Genomic DNA, 18283 nt, shown 5'->3' with positions numbered 1-18283 from the left:
TGTGTGTGGTGTGGTGTGGTGTGTGTGGGGGGGGGTGTGTGTGTGTGCGCGCGCGCTAAAAACTGAACATGCTGTTTTCAAACTACCAAACCGTTAGAAAAATTAAAGAACCTACTTAAAGCTTCACAGGTAATATCGACACCAACATAATATTATGCAGTAATATTTTAGGCATAAATGAAAATATACTAACCTTATTCTAATGAGAGATATGATATGTTAGGAGTAGATACTGGCATCTACTCCTAACATATTCTTTACTATTATCTTTCTGAATAACAAATACCTGATAAGAACTAGAGAATACAAAATTATCCTTGAGTTACCCAACTGTTACTTAGCTTATGTTTAAATCTTTGTTTCTTATTGTGCTCCTTAGAAAAAATTAACTTTTAAAAGAGGCTGTATGTACATTCACATACATACATTCCAAAGAGATTTTGGTATCTCTTGGAAAGATACCAAAGTGGATACAGTGAAACACCTCCCTTCTTCCTGCCTCCACCCTCCAGCAACCCCAGAGGCAGCCCGTGTTCCTGGTTCCCTGGAGCCCACTCTCAGAGGCAGGCTGTTCGTCTCCAAGCAATTACTTACACACACACACACACACACACACACACACACACACACACACCCCCCCCCCCGACTTTCAGAAATATTATTAGATGGGACACAGAGCTCTGAGATCTTTTTTCACTTTACATTAGTGATTATTCCACACTGGCATAGTTTGTTTTCTTTTTTCATTTTTAAAAAACAGCCTCATTGCATTGTCTGGTGCATCCCATTGTCTAGATGTACCACAACTTATTTAACTAGTCTTCTACTGAACATTTGGGTTGTTTTAAATCTTTCATCATAAATCATGCAGCAATGAGTAACCTTGTTACAGACATCTTGCTCATGTGTAAGTAGAGCGACTCTCCTTCCTCGCAGCAGCCCTGCTCTGTGAAGCTGGGCAAACACTGGGTCAGCGAACACTGAACCACTGCGCTGCTCCCGGGGGGAACTCAGGGTCAGGGTCCCGTGCGCCTCTGGTCACAACGTTTTCATCAACCAATCAAGAATCTTTTAGTCAGAAACACACAAAAATGTGTTTCTGACTAAAGACGCCTTATTTAATATATATCGTTGACTCATGAACATGAAACTCATGGCCAAACAACACCATAGCTCATGTCTGAACCAAACTTATGTGACAAACAGGCATTTTCTTTATAAGGCACCTCTAAGCCTTCTCGTGCTTAGGAACAATCGACAGCACTTTCATACTGTGCTTGCCGCTGTTTTAAACAACAAAAAATTTGGAAAATGTCACACTAAATAGGCCTCAGAAAGCTATGAGAGCTGAAACAGAAGGCGGAGCAACCCCTTGTTCAACCTCAGCTGGGAACACATGGGGGTGACAGATTTTTGGTCACTCTGTACACGTGCATGTCTGTGAATGACTGTGAAAGTGCTGTTAGCCTTGATTTTGGGGTTACAAATAAATCTTAGCAAGTAGGGAAACAATACAAAACAAAATTTGTGAATAATGAAGACCAACTATGTAGCTACAGGATGAGGATTTAGAAGTGGAACTTCTGGATCAAAGGCCGTAGGCATTTATAATTGAGAGATACTGCCAAGCTGACCTCCACAGAAATTGTAACCAATTTTTATTGTGCTAACAATAAAGAAGTATCTTAAGCAATGTGAAGAAAGTAAAATTTTGATGATTTTGATGATTTTAGCAGTGATTTTAAGTCACTGCTAAAGTTGGCAGGAAAGAATAAAAAATGGTTGCTAAAGAATATTAAATCTATGGTAAAAATGAGGCTTCTTACTGTTTACATGTGGATTTCATTTAATGAATGCATTATCTTAGGCAATTAATAGATTTTTAGAGGATTAAATACATTCATTATTTGTCATAAGAAAATATTGGGATTAAAAAATTTAGACTTCATTACTCTCCTATATCTCCCTGTTTTTGAGCAGCAAAGCACACAGAAAGCTTACATATGAGATTTAAGACAACAGCCAACTTCCAGGAAATGTCCTGAGTTCACAACGTTCTGTTCTTTTTATATCTTTGCCTATACCAGTAGTTTCAAAGGCCAGCGAGCTTTAAAAAAAACAATAACAGGATTGCCCTGTGTCAGACCTACTGAATCGGAATGTCTCGGGGAAGAGCCAAGAAATCTTTTTTTAAAAAGTCTCTAGGTGATATTTGGGAACAAATAATCTAGAAGATCATTTAGTGTCAGGCAACACACTGAAACACTGCAAGATGTTCTGCTCGATCATGTTCCATGTATTATACTTATTAGGGCATAATACCTAATATTAAAAAACAAAAGAAACAAGCAAGAGTTTTCTGCCTTCTATTAATAAAAAAATTAAACACTGGGGGTGGAGGGATCAAGCCAAAAAAAGGGAGAACTCATGGACATGAATAACAGCGTGGTGATGGCAGGGGTCGGGGAAGGAGGATCAGTGGAGCTGTAAGAGGGTATAAGGGGGATAAATGGTAAGAGGAAAAAGTACAATAAAAAATAAAGTATTAAAAAAAGGAAATAATTAAACAGAAATCCCTATACTACATGAATTCAAATATAAACTACTTTATATTAAACATATTGCCATTTCCTTTCCCAGCTTTACAACTTTTTAAAAAAATATTTTATTTTTATTTTTATTGCTATATTGATGGAAGGGAGAGACATTGAGAGGGACAGAAACACTGATGTGAGAGAGAAACACTGATCACTTGCCTCTCACGCGCACCCCGACTGGGGACTGAACCTGCAACCCAGGCGTGTGCCCTGACTGGGAATCAAACGGGGTTCAACTTTATGATTCCGAGGATCAGCTTACCTGTAAAAATAAGAGCACCCTCGGACAGTGTTGTGGCTATAGTGTTCCAGGGTTTTTTCATTGCCATAGTCCTCGGAGGGATCAGACCAAAGCAGGTCACACACTGGCCCAAAGGCTGGAGGTTCTTTAAACCTGTCTAACTAGAAGACAAGCAAAAGCCAAAAGAAGAAAAATCATGAAAGCAAAAGAGCTTCTGAAAACTGGTGTGGGGGGAAAAACCCCACAACAACCCTTCTACCCACAAAAATCTAACAGGAAAGATGGCTATAAGCCCCTAAAGGATATTCCTGTAAGAAAATGTACATTTAACAAATTTAGATACACAATTTTTAGCTTTTTAAAAATAATACAGGGTGGGGCAAAAGTACGTTTACAGCTGTTCATAGGGAAAATAATACAATAATTAATAAATAAGAATACAAAAATAAACCCTTTTGTGTACTTACAACTATAAACCTCCTTTTGCCCTACCCTGTATTTTTTAAAAATAAATGTCTCTGTTATCCAACCATTCTACAGAAAAGGGCCCCTTACATCCTAATTTTGCAAGCAGTATATATAGTCATTTAATTCAAAAGGGAAATCAGCCACTACACAGATAGATAGACTATTATTTCTAAAGACTGGGAAAAATTCAGTTTGGCTGCTTGGGTGGGCCAACGCCCCCAAGAGAGCAGTAAGGGTTTGACAGTGGCTCTGTTTGCTGTTCACCTCGCTCTGATGGAGATCACTTTATTTTAAAGGGTGCTGGTTTTATTTTGTAAAGGGCTTTCATTTTTCTATGCAATGGAGGTATTTCAATATAGGTTATTAACTTCTGCTGTGGTTAAAAGCATCAGAACAAAACCAAAAAACACTAAACAAGTAACTAGCGTAGCTGAGTGCCAAGAAGAGGACTTCTACTAAGTGGAATCGATTGATCAATCAATTGAGAATGATTCAGAATTGTAAAATTCACAACTTCACTAGGTAAAAGAAAAATGCTGGTTATTTAAAAGATAATAAAGTAGCCAAAAGAGCTGTGCATATAGACACACCTCTTATCCTGGGGAGAGTAACCAGTTTTATAAACAGAAAACTCTTTAATTTTAGTACCTACGGGAGAGAGGTGAGATATATAAAGGTAGAGGGGCGACAACAGCATTGTAGAACAGTGTAAGTGAAAAAAGACGGGTCATCTTTTCTCAACTATGAAGATATGGAATTCTGGAAATACTAATCACCAGTCAGGAAGTATAGCACTTAAACTGTATCATCTAAAATGTCCAAGTCAGCGGATTCCAGAGCTGGATGAGTGTTCAGACCATCCATTCTGACTTCCTCATTTCAGAGAAAAAACTGACTCTGAGGTTAAGTGATTCGTTCGAGCTTTTGGAAGTAATGGCAGGACAGGGATTAGAACCCTGGCTTCCTTCCTTAGGCACTGCTATAAAATTTCAAGTTCCAGGAATATACTAAAAAAAAAAAAAAAAAAAAAAAGGTATGTTTCTAGTGGGTAAAAGCACAGATTTCTTTAGAAATTTCAGAAAATTTCTGAAACTTAGAGCGACTTGTTAACAGGAGTTATCGCCCAATAATGAAATCACAGGTGATTTCCATTTTATTACTTCTGATTATCTATATTTAAACATTTTCAGCGGTAAAAACATATTAGCTGACTGAAGTAAAAAACAAGATTATATGTGTGTGTGTGTGTGTGTGTGTGTGTGTGTACATGTATACCGCCCCCCATAAAATAATGAAAGATCACTTACTTTCCTAATGTCATCTAAACAAGTAATTTCAGGTGACATCCCTCCATGTACACACAGAAACTGCTGATTTAATAGAGCAGCAAGAGGAAGACAGTCAAATGTATCCATACATGCATCATACACCTGTTCCGAATATTTGATCCGACCTGTCAAAAAAAGAAAAACAGTCAAAGGAAGAAAAGCTCAAATGTATCAGATATGAAAAAGGATATAGGCCAGAAGATTATGAAGCTACTTCAATGCCATTTACTTCAGGCAAAATTGAAAACACGATCATTTTTGTAAAGATATTTTTGAAAAGTTGTGGGTAAGGAGTAAACAAAATCTCTCTCATACTCTAAACACAAGAGTGACCTTGAACTAACTTTCTAGCTTTGTTGCCCTGGAAACCTGATAAGGTGAATGTCAGCTGTGTTATTGGGCAACGGTGCTTATGGTAAAAATTACACAATCAGCTGGCGGGAAGCTATAGCTTTGGGCTTCTTTAAGTGCAGGGACTCATAAGGTATGTCCCTTGTGGGACCCGGGAAGCTATGCCAAAAAAGTTTTACAAGAGATATTGTTGCTTGGGATGCACCAGGCTTCAAAGCCAGGGTGGCCCCCTAGTGTGCCCAATGTGGACATTGTTCCTTTGCACCCAAACTGTGACTTGGAGGGTATAAGGGAAAGGGAGGTGAAGGCAGCAAACCCCTGGACTGCTTTGGCCTGTGAGGACAATGCCACCGAAAAGGGATGCCTGGCGCCGCCCTTCCTGGACAGTCTCCTCCTAAGTAGGTGGAGGTCACCTATGTCCCACGGTAGTCTTACGAATCTAAATATTTTGTTGCATCTAAAAAGACCCCCTGGGAGTGCTGAAGGTATACAAATGGAAACTGGAGTTTTCAAAATCATCAATAAAATGTCAATGATCTTTTTGTTTGACTTTTACGATCTTTAAGCAAATTATGCCCTGGCTCTCTATTTTATGTAACAATGTTGATCTTAATGAATTATATTTTGATGTGACTGTCATGTTGGGGCTACAGAACAAGGAAATACTCTGCTGTACAGAGGGTGGGGTCTTCACAGGTAGAGAGAAAGGACAGCTCATGAAGTAATAGGAAACAGGAAAATGGCTTTAGTTTAAAGAAAAGGAATGTTTTCCTCTTCCTTGGCCTTGGGTTTCAAAAAGTCAAGCCGTGACTGGACGTGCACATTGGTAGAGAAGGCAAGAAGTCATATGGGCAGGTGGTCTTACGGAACCACGAGCTCCTGTCCTCCCAGATTCTGTGAAGATGAGACAGAGCCTACAGGAATCCAGGCAACAAAGCTATAGCAAGTGAGTCAGATTACCTAGTTGGTAATTATATGTTTATTTTCTTCCTGTAATCTCCCAGCTTTTAGAAAAGAAATGTTTAAGTAATCAGAGCCCAGTTTTGGCAAGGCTTTAGGGAATAAAATGAAGGGTAATGGGTCCAGATTTGGGGCAGAGTGGGGTTCATGGGTGACAGGAATGGCTGGAGAGAAATCCCCAAAAGGAATGTGCAAAACACTGGGCTACATTTGAGGTTATAATGCTTTCTTTTCATCTTTGAATGAGAAGATTCTCTTTACTGCATATTATGGGGTGATCAGGGTTTGAGGGCATTAAGGAGTCTGTAGGTCCCTTGAGCAACTTTCATAGCATTCTGCATCGCCATGACAACAGCTACATCATCTATTTCACAATGTATGCTGCCTCAGTTAGGACTTTCAAGTTAACAAGAGTCAAGGAACAAGGATGCATCTTTGTATCTATCTCCTTGCAATTACATCCTGATATTCTGCTTTGCATTTGAACACTATAAATTTTGGTTATTTTGGAAGTATATCCAGAATTGGCCATAAAGTGTGTTGGAGAGAAAAAAATCAAACAAACAAAAAATCCCATTTATCTGTGGTCAGTGATTGACTTTCTCTCCTGAAAATCCTTGTAGCCAGTTTTTTATTGCCAACATCAATAAGGAATTCTTTTGTTTAAGAGTCCTAAGATTACATATAGGCAGGGATTTAAATTACTCATTAATTCATGCTCCACAACACCATTTTTACATCAATAAATGCTTTTCAACCCTAAGAATGACCCAAAAAAAGAAAATTCCTTAGTCTACTTCCAAAAGAATGCCAAATCTGGACAGTGATGGCAGGTAATACATTTTGTATAAAATAGGAATAAAGCAAATGAAGCAACAAGAAGTTGATGTTATATTAACACATGGTCAAGGCAAATTATAAAATGTTACCCTTTTTTATATTCTTCAAGTATATGAATATGTATATAAATACCAACATTTTTATTTTCTGACAGGTTAAGTTGAAGATGCTATCTGTATTTTTCTTGGGCTTAATGTAAGTGTACTTTCTAGATGCACACATGTCCTTCTATAGCACTATTTATTATCACATCATGTGTATTACTGAAATCTGCTGGCATCTCACAGTGGGCTGTGCCACCCGGGAGCTAAGTGCTCAGCACCACACTGGGGCCGAGAGAGGGGAGCCTGGAACCTGAGTGCCGGGCCTTGCAGCGCGGCTCCGCACACTTCCAGGCTATGGTACTCAGGACAAATTACTTCACTCTCTCTGTGCCTTGATTTCCTCAAGTATAAAATGGGCATAATTATAATACCTACCTTCATTATAAGGGTGCTGTGAGGATTAAAGGAGTTCATAGATGTAAAACACTTTGAAAAATGTTTGGCACACAGTAGATACTATGGAAGTTAACCAACAAAATTACCCTATTTAATCCTCACAGAAGCCCTATGAAGTAGGTACAATGACTACGGCTCATTAAAAAGCTGAGGAAGGCAGGCTCACTTGCTCAAAGTTGGACGCTACTGACAGAGCTGGAACACAAACCTGTCCATGCTCTTAACATCATGCAATACTCTTCCCAATCATTACTTTTAAATTAAATATTTAATGGGAATATTTATTAATATTAAATATTTATTAATTTACCATTAATAAATGGTAAAATATATAATTTCCAAAGGTTAAATGGGCTGACTCAAGCTCTTCATTTTCATGACAGATGTTAAGATCCCATAAAACAATGATTTCTATAATGAGGGGGAAAATGCACATCTCTCATAGGATCGCATTAATACAGTCTCTAACTACTATCAGCAATAACAACATTAACACAAAATTTTCAGTAACATTCTTTGAAAGTAACTTTGAAGTTCAGCACTATTTGCAAGAAATGACAACCTATTCTAGCCATTGGTTATATGTTTTTACTATTTTAAAAATGTAACACATTTACATGGCTCAAAACTTAAAAGTTACAAAAGGGTATATACAGTGCCTACTACACCCTTCTCTGCAGACAGCCAATACAACTAGTTTCCTGGTGCCTTCACAAAGCTAGTGTATGCATACACATGCAGATATGTATGTGTTCTCTTTTTACAGCATCCTTTTTTTACATAAATGGCAGTGTATACATAGTTCTGCATTTTTTTTCTTTTAAATTATGCTGTTCCCATTGTCCCAATTTTTCCCCCTTTGCCTGCCCTACCCAGCACCCTCCACTCCCTCAGGCAATCCCCACCCCTTTGTTCATGTCCATGGGTCATGAATACATGTAAGTTCTTTGGTTACTCCATTTCCCTATAGGGTACTTTACATTCCCATGGCTATTTTGTGACTACCAATTTGCACTTCTTAATCCCCTCACCTCTTCACCCATTCCCCCATGTCCCCCTTCCATCTGGCAAACATCAAAACGTTTTCCATATATGTGATTGTCTCTGTTCTTCTTGTTTGCTTAGCTTGTTTTTTAGATCCAATTGTTGATAAATATGTATGTATTGCCATTTGATTGTTCATAGTTTTGATCTTCTTTTTCTTAGATAAGTCCCTTTAACATTTCGTACAATAATGGTTTGGCAATGATGTACTCCTTTAGGTTTGTGGGTTGTTGGTTTTTTTTTGTTGTTGTTTTGGTCTGGGAAGCTCTTTATCTGTCCTTCAATTCTAAATGATAGCTTTGCTGGGTAGGGCAATCATGGCTATAGGTCCCTGCTTTTCATGACTTTGAATATTTCTTGCTAATCCCTTCTAGCCTGCAAAGTTTCTTTTTAGAAATCAGCTGACAGTCTTATGGGAACTCCCCTGTAATTAACTAACTTCTTTTGCTGCTTTTAAGATTCTCTCTTTATCTTTAACCTTTGGCATTTTAAGTATGATGTGTCTTAGAGTGGGCCTCTTTGCATCCATCTTGTTTGGGACTCTCTGTGCTTCCTGGACTTGTATGCCTATTTCCTTTGCCAAATTAGTTTTCTTTCATTATTTTTTCAAATAGGTTTCCAATTTCTTGCTCTCTCTCTTCTCCTTCTGGCAACCCTATGATGCAAATGTTGGTATGCTTGAATTTGTCCCAGAGTCTCCTTTCACTATCCTCGTTTTTTAAAATTCTTTTTCTTCTTGATCAGTTGTTTTTTGTTTCCTTCAGTTCCATATCATTGTTTTGTTTCACGGCTTCATCCCCTCTACTCTTGATTCTCTGTAAATTTTTCTTCATTCCCATTAGTATACCCTTCATTTCTGCCTGGGTCTTTTTTATGTTGTTGGGTACTCACTAAGTTCCTTGAGCATCCTTATAACCATTGTTTTGGATTCTGCATCTGAAAGATCACTCATCTCCATTTTGTTTATTTCTTTTTCTGGAGTTTTGATCTGTTCTTTCATTTGGGACTTTTTTTTTTTGTCTCCTCATTTTGGCAGCCTCCTTGTGTTTGTTTCTATGTATTAGGTAGAGCTGCTTTGACTCCCTGTCTTGGTAATGTGGCCTAATATAGTAGGTGTCCTGTAGTAGGGTCCAGTGGCATAGCCTCCCCTATCACTCAAGCTGGGTACTCCAGGTATGGCCTTTATGTGGGTTGAGTACACCCTCCTCTTACAGTTGAGCCTTGACTGCTGCTGGCAGGTCAATTGGAGGGATATATCCAGGCCAGTCAGCTGCAAGGACTGGCCGTGACCATTGACCACCAACCCTTGCCCTCTGTGGAGGATCAGCTGTGCAGGGGCAGGGTGGTGGCGCTCTGACGTGGTCTATAGCTCTCCACTGGGTGTGCAGATTCTGGGGTTTACTGAGTGGTGCAGACTAAGGTCACCCCCCACCTGCGTTCTGCCTGGGGCCACCCTGCATGAGCTACAAAACGATCTGCAGATGGCTGCTACTTGTGCTGGGCTTGGAGGTTCCCCAGTGAAGCCAAACAGTGATCCAAAGCTGGCTGCTGCTAGTGCCAGGCCTGGGACCACTTAGTCAGAGGTATGGGGGCTGAGGGCTTGCTGAGGCTAGCTGTTGCTTATTTGAGAGGATTTAGGAAGATGTGAAACCTACACTGAGATCAGCCATTCATATGGAAAGGCCACTGTTACCAGCTTGGGTAGGCTGTAAATTGGGTGGGGCAGAGCCTCAGGGATTCACCAGGGCAGAGCAAACCATGTGAGCCAGGTTGATGGAGTCTCAGATATGGCACCCACCTGCCAGCTCTGTGGCTCTGTGGCTCTGTGGAGGGAGGGCTCAGAAAAGGAACAATGGCCTCTGCTCACCTTTCTGTCTGGGAGAAAGCTGTCCCACAGCTCTCACTCTGATGCCAAATACTTCAGTTCCTCCCCACGTGCCACTGGTGCCTTTCAAGCTGCTATCCTGGTGCTGGAGTTCAGAGGGAGTGAGTCTGAGTAAGTCTGTATATGGGCCCTTTAAAAGGAACTGCTTGGGAATCTAGTAATTCCTTTCACTGACTCAAACCCCACTGGTTTTTATAGCTAGAAGTTATGGGGGCTTGTCTTCCTGGCACCGGAACCCTGGGCTGGGGGGCCTGTTGTTGGGCTGGGACCCTTCACTCTCAAGATATCCATCATGAATTTTTATCTACCACACATGGATGTGGGACCAGCCTGTTCTGCATCTCTGCTTCTCCACATCTCCTACCAGTCTGGATGGATGTGGTTTCTTTAGTGTCATAGTTGTCAGACTTCTATTCAACTCAATTTCTGACAGTTCTGAGGGATTGTGGTTCTGTAGTTTAGTTGTAATTTTGATGTGGCTGTACGAGGAGGTGAGCCATGTTTACCTACACCTCCACCCTGACCGGAAGTTCTTGCACTTGCTTTTTATATTTAACGTATTTCAGAGATCATGCCACATCTTTGTATGAAGAGCTTTGTGATTATTTTTTTAATGTCTGCATAGTATTTCTCTTTACAAATATACCACAACCTAACCACACCAATCTCTTGCTACTGTTAAGTAATGCTATAATGAGCAATAACAATATTTATTTTTTTAAAAATCAACCTAGCACAACAATACAGTTTCATTGACAAAATCACAGGAATTTCTGGAACCTATCAGTAATCTGGTTAACTACACATCAAAAAATGGCCCATGGAAACAAAGAATTAATTTACACTAGAAATCTGGACCCAGCACTAACAGATGGAATCAGGAAAGCATTAGGTTTCTTGGTTTCCAAATATCTAAAGTATGTTTTTTGCAAGGAAATAAATACAGGGTGAGATAAAGTAGCTTTACAGTTTTTTGTTGGAAAATAATGCAATAAATAATAAAACAAGCATAAACTGTTTCACATACTCACAACTGTAAACCTACTTTTGCCATACCTTGTATGTCAAAAATTAACTGTTTTACATTTCTCTGCTACTCAAATTATCTCTGGATTTGAAAGCAATACAAAAAATAACAATAATTTAAGAATTACTTGGTATAAAAAAAGATTGGTATAAAAAAGAAAAGCCTCCATCTGCCCCCTTTAAGAATATTAACAAGACTACAGCTGCCCAATCTGGAACTAAGTGTCACTTACTGGTAATTATAAGGTGCTGTTTCTAAAAGCCAGCAGCGGCTCCATGAGAGAACAACTTATCCGTAAAAACATCCATGCGAAGCACCACACGTGCGCTTTCCTGACACAGAAATAAATTTTGAAATTGTACTTGAATTTGTGTGCTTGTTCCAAGATGTATTTACATTTCACATGCAGCATTAGAATGAAACAAATGGAGTATCTTGGTAGATAAGAGAGAAAGAAAGAAACCTGGTTTAACTAAATTAAAGCATGTGAGAAGTAAATAAAAACCTGAGATAAGAAATTCGGTGCAATATGAGACACTTAAAATGTTTCCTGACCTTATTGTTCCATCTTCTAAAAATAGTCTGAATCAATTATACTACTCAAAAAAAAAAGTCTCAGAGAATAGAGGAAGAATTAAAATGTTATCTAAAACCCCTGAAGTTCAGAACAGAGGCATCCACAGACAGCTTTCTTCACTTCTTCTCTATTGCTAAATATTGAGCATTCCAGGGCCTTTGTTACTGGCTTGATATGTGTTATTTAATTTTCCCAGGTAAAAGAATGGAGGTGTAATGAGGAACACTCTAATATTTGACTTAGAAAAATAATGCAAAATATTCCAATTTTTAAACTATTTGGTGAAGTGGTTCTCAAATGACAAACAGTAGACACCTTCCAAGCCTCTTCTTAACCAGCAGCTTGTGGCAGTTACCTGGGGTGCTTTAAAAAGTCTTCTAAATGCTTGGGCCCCAATTGGGTAATTTTAAAGTTACCAGTTAAAAAAAATAACAGTAGTGCGCGATGGTGATGAAAGATAATTTAAGCAGTGCAAGTCCCCTTGCCCCAACTCCCTACAGATAATCACTATCACCAATGTCCTCTGCAGATTATATATTTCATTTACAAAGGAGATCACATTATACATGTTCTGCAAGCGGTTTCTGTCATTTAGCAATATACCTGAACATCTCTCCATATCCGTACATCTAGATCCATCTTGATTTTTCAACAGCTACCTAGCACTCCATTTTTTAGATGTATGAGTTCTGTCCAGAAGGTATCCAGCCATGTAATATGAAAAATAGAGACATTTATTGAAGAAGATATAAGAAACATTGTACATAGGACAATGATGTCTCAGTCCCCAAGTAGGCACCTTGGGACCTCACACAGTCCTCTCAATCACCATCAGCTGCCCCACTGTTATTTTCCTGAATCTCTTCAGGAATGATGGCCTGAAATCTCTTCCCTTTCAAAGGTGATTTTAGTTTTGGGAAAAGCTAGAAGTCACAGGGCACCAAATCTGGGCTGTAGGGGGCCTGAGTCACCTGGGTGATTTGATGTTTTGCCAAAAAGCTGTGCATGAGAGATGGTGCATAAGTGGGCGTGTGTGGTGATGAAGCTGCCAATCGCCAGACGCCCATAGCTGTGGCCTTCTGAGTCATCCAAATAGTTTCCATAGAAGACTGTTCACTCTTAATGCAAAATTTGATGCAGATTCACTGCTCTACTTGCTCAGTCATTTTGAATACGATGGTCACACAGTACATGTGCTCACTGAGTGGCCTCTACGGCCCCCACTGGTTAGTACAGTGAAGTGATCGTTGTTCATGCAAGCACATTCCAGTCCACTCTCCTTGGCTGCCAGATTAAATCAACATCATGCAAACCGTTCTTGTTATATTAATAATGGCCGGACTTTTTCTGGACAGACCTTGTATTATCACTTATTTAAGTGGTCCCTTATTGACATTATTATTTATTTCTTTTACTATTACAATTAACACTACGATGAACATCCCTATAAATCCATATCTTACTGTCTTGTTATGAGTAGACAGTGTGGTAGGCATAATTCTAAAATGACCTGCAACGACCTACACTTTTGTGTGGCCTGTGCCCCTTTGGGTGGGTGGACCCATGAACATGCTAAGACCCCCATTACATTTCATTATGGTGAAAGAGAGATTCTCCTGGGTGGGCCTGGGCCAAGCAGGCCGGCCTGTGAAAAGCAGAGGGTTTTCTCCAGCTGGGTAATCACAGAAGAGGAAGGCAGGGAGAGGCACTGGGGCAGCCTGGAAGAAGGCAGACATGCATGCTGCGACCTAAGTACCTGTGGAGCCCGGAGCAAGGACCTGCAAGCAGGAAAATGCGAGTCTTAATCCTACAGTCACAAGGGTTGTGGCTAGTGAGCTTGGAAAAAATCCCAAGCAGCAGATGAAAACTGCAGCCCTGGCGGCATCGTGATTTTGGCTCAGTGAGACCCTGAACAGAGCATTCAGCCATACTGTGCCTGGCCTACAGGAACTGGTAGGGAATGTGTGTTGTTTTAAGCATCTAAATTTGTGGTAATATGTTATGCAGCATTAAGAAAATCGATATAATTGGTACAACAAATTCCTAGAAGACAAATTGCTGGGTCAAAATGTTTACAGATACTCCAAAATCGCTCTTTAAATACTTTTTACATCAGTTTAAACACTCACCACAGTAGATCTAAATTTTTTAAACTCCCTGATTATTATCTGCTGATTTACAGTGTTTGTTCCAGTAAGTCCCAAGGGATGGAATGATTTGTATCTTGCCCATCAGTAGCTGGCTTTTCTGTCCAAGGAATTTTTTTAAGTGTTCATACTCCAATACTTCTTACAGGAAGAACTACCTTTCCTCTTAGACTCTGCTAGGAGAAGAACTATCATACAGCTACCAACTCCAAAATGGAAAGCTGTTGGCAACTGAAGTCAATATGAGCATATGGACGCTACCAAATTGTAATCCACCTACAAGTAAAGGGACTTTATGAGGTGGGGAAGAAGTTGAATGAACTCTGAGTCTTTAAAAACAAATTTAAAAGTTTTCTTCAATATTGAATACTCTCCTGGGAATAAAGCTTTAAATATTTTATAATATATTCCTCCAAGACAGTAATCTGAAGAAAATTATGAACAGGACACAAAGTGAAACCCATAATTAAAATATCAATTATATGAACACCAAAGTATTTTTATATGTTCAGGATTATTTAGGGAAAGAGGTAGATTTTAGAGCCAGACAGGATCCAAGAGATTTAGTTTACCTTCCTTGTTTTTACAGAGAATATGCTAACATTTTAGAAATCAATAAAGGTATAATTTTTTTTTTAAATTTCAGTATTTTCCTTTCACTGTACAGACTGATACATAACTTTCTGGAGTGCTATTAAAGTATTTACTAATACTTTAAAATGTTCATACCCTCAGACCTAGCAATTCTCTTTGAGAGTTTGTCCTAAAAGATATAAATCATAGATGATTATTCATTGAGTAGATTTAATTCAACCAATATTTGGTAAGCATCTCCTATGAATTATTAGTTATGGTTCTCAGAAAGCAACAATGAACAAAGCATGTGCCTGCCATCATGGGACTTTAAATTCTAGTGGAGACAAAGACAATCAATAAGTAAATATATTAAAAAAATATATCATTTAAAAAAAATCCTCGCCTGAGGATATTTTTATTGATTTGAAAGAGACAGAGATAGAGGGGGAGAGAGAGAAACATAAATGTGAGAGAGAATCGTCAATCAGGTGCCTCCTGTATGCGCCTAGACCGCCCGATCAAACCTACAACCTAGGTATGTGTGCTGACCAGGAATCAAACCTGCAACATTTTGGTGCACAGGATAATGCTCCAACCAACCGAGCCACACTGGCCAGGGCTTACATAAAATATATAAAAATTTCAGGTGTTGATAGATACTATGAAAAACGCAGGGTGTGAGAGTAAAATGATGAGATTTTAATTTAGAAAGAACAACCAGCAGAGAAAATCTCTGAAGAGATGTGATGAATGAAGGAAGGATGTAGGTCTTACAGGCAGACAGGTATCTGGGTAAACAAGAAACAAGGAGTTCAAATCCCCAGGGACAAGTTCTCCCAAACATGCCTGATACAGTCACCATTACACTGAAAGTTAGTTAACAGCAATTGTGAGTACCTAGATTCTGGTCAAAGAAATTGGTGAGGTGTTTTTTTTCCCTTAATTTTTAAAAAAATCAGCTAGTAATGTTTTGACTGTCAAAAAAAGTTCTACCTTTAATAATAAATTTTTTGCACTGGCTGAGTGGCTCGGTTGGAGTGTCGTCCCATAAACCAAAAAGGTTGTGGGTTTGATTCCTGGTCAAGGCACAAACCTAGGTTGCCAGTTTGATCCCTGGTTGGGGCATGAATTGGAGGCAACCAATTGATGTTTCTTTTCCTCCCTCTCTCTTCTTCTTTCTCTAAAATCAATAAACATAACCTCGGGTGAGGATTAAAATAATAATAATGATAATAAACCTTTTTTTTTTTACTATTACAATATTATTTATAGTTGGAAACAACCTAAATGTCCTACAGTTGTTACTAAATTGACTACGTACACAATACATTCATAAAATGAAATAATTTAAAAACATTAAAATATTTTAAAATGACATTAAGATATTTAATGATAAAAATTAAGATAAAAATTAAGATATTTTCCTTGCAAGGTAAGGGAAAATGCTATTACATAAATTGAAAAGAGAAAATTATTAAACAGTCCATATGAGCCAAATTTTATTTAAAAAACAAATACATATATATTTCAACCATTTCATGTTAGGTTTTTACATATACAGAAAAGAATAGATGTGCACCTAAAACCTGTGTAATTTTGTTAACCAGTGTCACCCAATAAATTCAATTTGAAAAAACAAAGGAAAAAAGACTACATCCCAAATATTGAGATAACAGTGAGTATCTTTTGCTGGTATGATTGTCAGCAATTTTTATCTGTTTTTGACTTTTCTGTGTTTTCCAAATATATTACATGTAATACTTATAAAAATAGGGGGGAAACCCAAAAGTAATTTTCCAAATAAATGTGTTAAAAGGTGGAATTTTAGTTCTTACCAGAAAAAAGAAACAGGAAGCACTTGAGCTCCATTAGTTTCTTTTCTCTTTGTGTTTGATTCACTTTGGGACTGGCAACAGGGCAACTAGGAAAGCTCTGGAGAAGCGATTATACTTACATTCCTGTTTGAAGGTGAAATACTCTGTAAGGTGCCTGCATTCATGATTTCCCCGAAGCAGAAACAATGTTTTGGGATGATTAATCTTTAAACTCCATAAAAACAGTACACACTACAAGACAAATACAAGCATAAAATTTTTATTTGTGATCATGATAACACACAAACATAACTTATACAAATTCAAATGACTTGTAATGACACTTCTTATTACTATTCCCAAGGTGAAACACGAAACCTTCAGCTTTTGAATGTGATGTGCCATGGCCCTAGAACTGACAGAGCACAGAGAGTAGTCTTCATAGAAACCTCTCCTTAGCTTCTGTTCCATGTTCTGTACAAATATCTAGAACTCTGTGACAAAACCACCCACACATCTATAATATATACCTTAGTCCTAAAACCTTTATTTTAATTAATGGAGAAACACTAGAGACATTTTCACTAAAATCAGGAACAAGGCAAAGATATCCACTATCTCTGCTATTGTTCAACACTGTACATAGAGGTATTAGCCAATGGAATTAAATTAATTGATTACAGAGTTAAGAATGGGTAAAAAAAAAGCCTTTCTATTTGCAGATAATATAATATGATAATGAACCTAAAAAACTCCAGAAAATCAGTGATAAAACTCAAATAATAAAAAAGTTCAGTAACAAAGCAGGATATAAAATTAATACAAAATCAATAATCTTCACACACACAAACAATAAGTAGGACACAATGATAGAGAAAACTCCATTTTATAATAGCAGTAAAGAAGATTAAACACATAGGAATAAATTTATGTACAAATCTTATACCAGGAAATATTTATAATACTCCCAAGGGATACAAAGTAGATATACACAAAAAGAAAGACATTCCCTATTCTTGGATGGGATGATTCAACTTTAAATCTTCCTAATTTAATTTATAATACCATTGCCATTCCAATAAAAATATCAGCAAACTATTCTGTGGAGTTAGACAAGTTGATACTAAAATGTATATGGGAAAAAAACATGCAAGAACAGTCAGGAAACAGCCAGAAAAACACAGAAAAGGAAAAGTTTTTTTGGGTGGGGGGAGGAGACTAGCTCTAGCAGATACTAAAACACACTATAAAGTTTCTACAATTAAAGCAGTGGTCCTGGCACATTTTCCCAGAATTTAATATTGTTTCTCAACATAGATTCTAACAACCACGTGAAAAGCATAATTTTCAAATAGTGCAGGATGTTTTGTATACCTGGACCCTGCTCATTAAATGTCAGTGGAATCTCTCAATTATTGCTACAAAATATTAACTCATATGTCATTGTACATAATTATGAGTGCATCTGCAATGTAATTTCTCAAAAAATGGAATTTTTGAATCAAAACATATGTACATTTTGAGACAGACATTGAAAAATAAACATTATAACGCTTAAATATATAGCCCTGGCTGGTGTGGCTCAGTGGACTGAGAGCTGGCCTGTGAACCAAAGGGTCACAGATTCAATTCCCAATCTAGGGCACATGCTTGGGCTGCAGGTTTGATACCTGGGTGGGGCATGTATGGGACGCAACAACCAATCAATGTTTTTCTCTCTCTCACCCCTTCTTTTCTCTACGATCAATAAACATATCTTCAGGTGAGGATTAAAAATATAAATCAATCAATCAATCAATCAATAAACAAACTTAGATGGCTTTTTTCTTTTTTCTTTTTTTGGTTGACGATCATTTTTGACATAATTTGCATAAAACATTCCAAGGAAAAATTATATTAAAACCATATAGAAACTTAGAAAGCACTTT

At 38.0% G+C, this 18283-nt stretch overlaps 1 protein-coding gene across 4 annotated transcripts in view; it reads right to left on the bottom strand.

Annotated features, from left to right (window-relative positions):
- The window catches only part of PPP3CC (protein phosphatase 3 catalytic subunit gamma), an 80019-nt gene that overhangs the window by 25405 nt on the left and 36331 nt on the right, over positions 1-18283 (bottom strand). For all 4 annotated transcript variants that reach the window (XM_054578970.1, XM_054578971.1, XM_054578967.1 and 1 more), the window contains exons 4-6: positions 16496-16607; positions 4614-4759; positions 2860-2999 (exon numbers count right to left, since the gene is read on the bottom strand). In XM_054578970.1, the coding sequence (XP_054434945.1) occupies positions 2860-2999; positions 4614-4759; positions 16496-16607 (398 nt within the window). The remainder of the gene's footprint in view (positions 1-2859; positions 3000-4613; positions 4760-16495; positions 16608-18283) is intronic.

The sequence above is a fragment of the Pteronotus mesoamericanus genome, unplaced genomic scaffold (assembly GCF_021234165.1).
Source record: "Pteronotus mesoamericanus isolate MK-2021 breed Mesoamerican mustached bat unplaced genomic scaffold, CSHL_Meso_final contig_502, whole genome shotgun sequence".
In the NCBI taxonomy this organism is placed as follows: Eukaryota; Metazoa; Chordata; class Mammalia; order Chiroptera; family Mormoopidae; genus Pteronotus; species Pteronotus mesoamericanus.
This window is presented reverse-complemented; position numbering and strand designations above follow the sequence as displayed.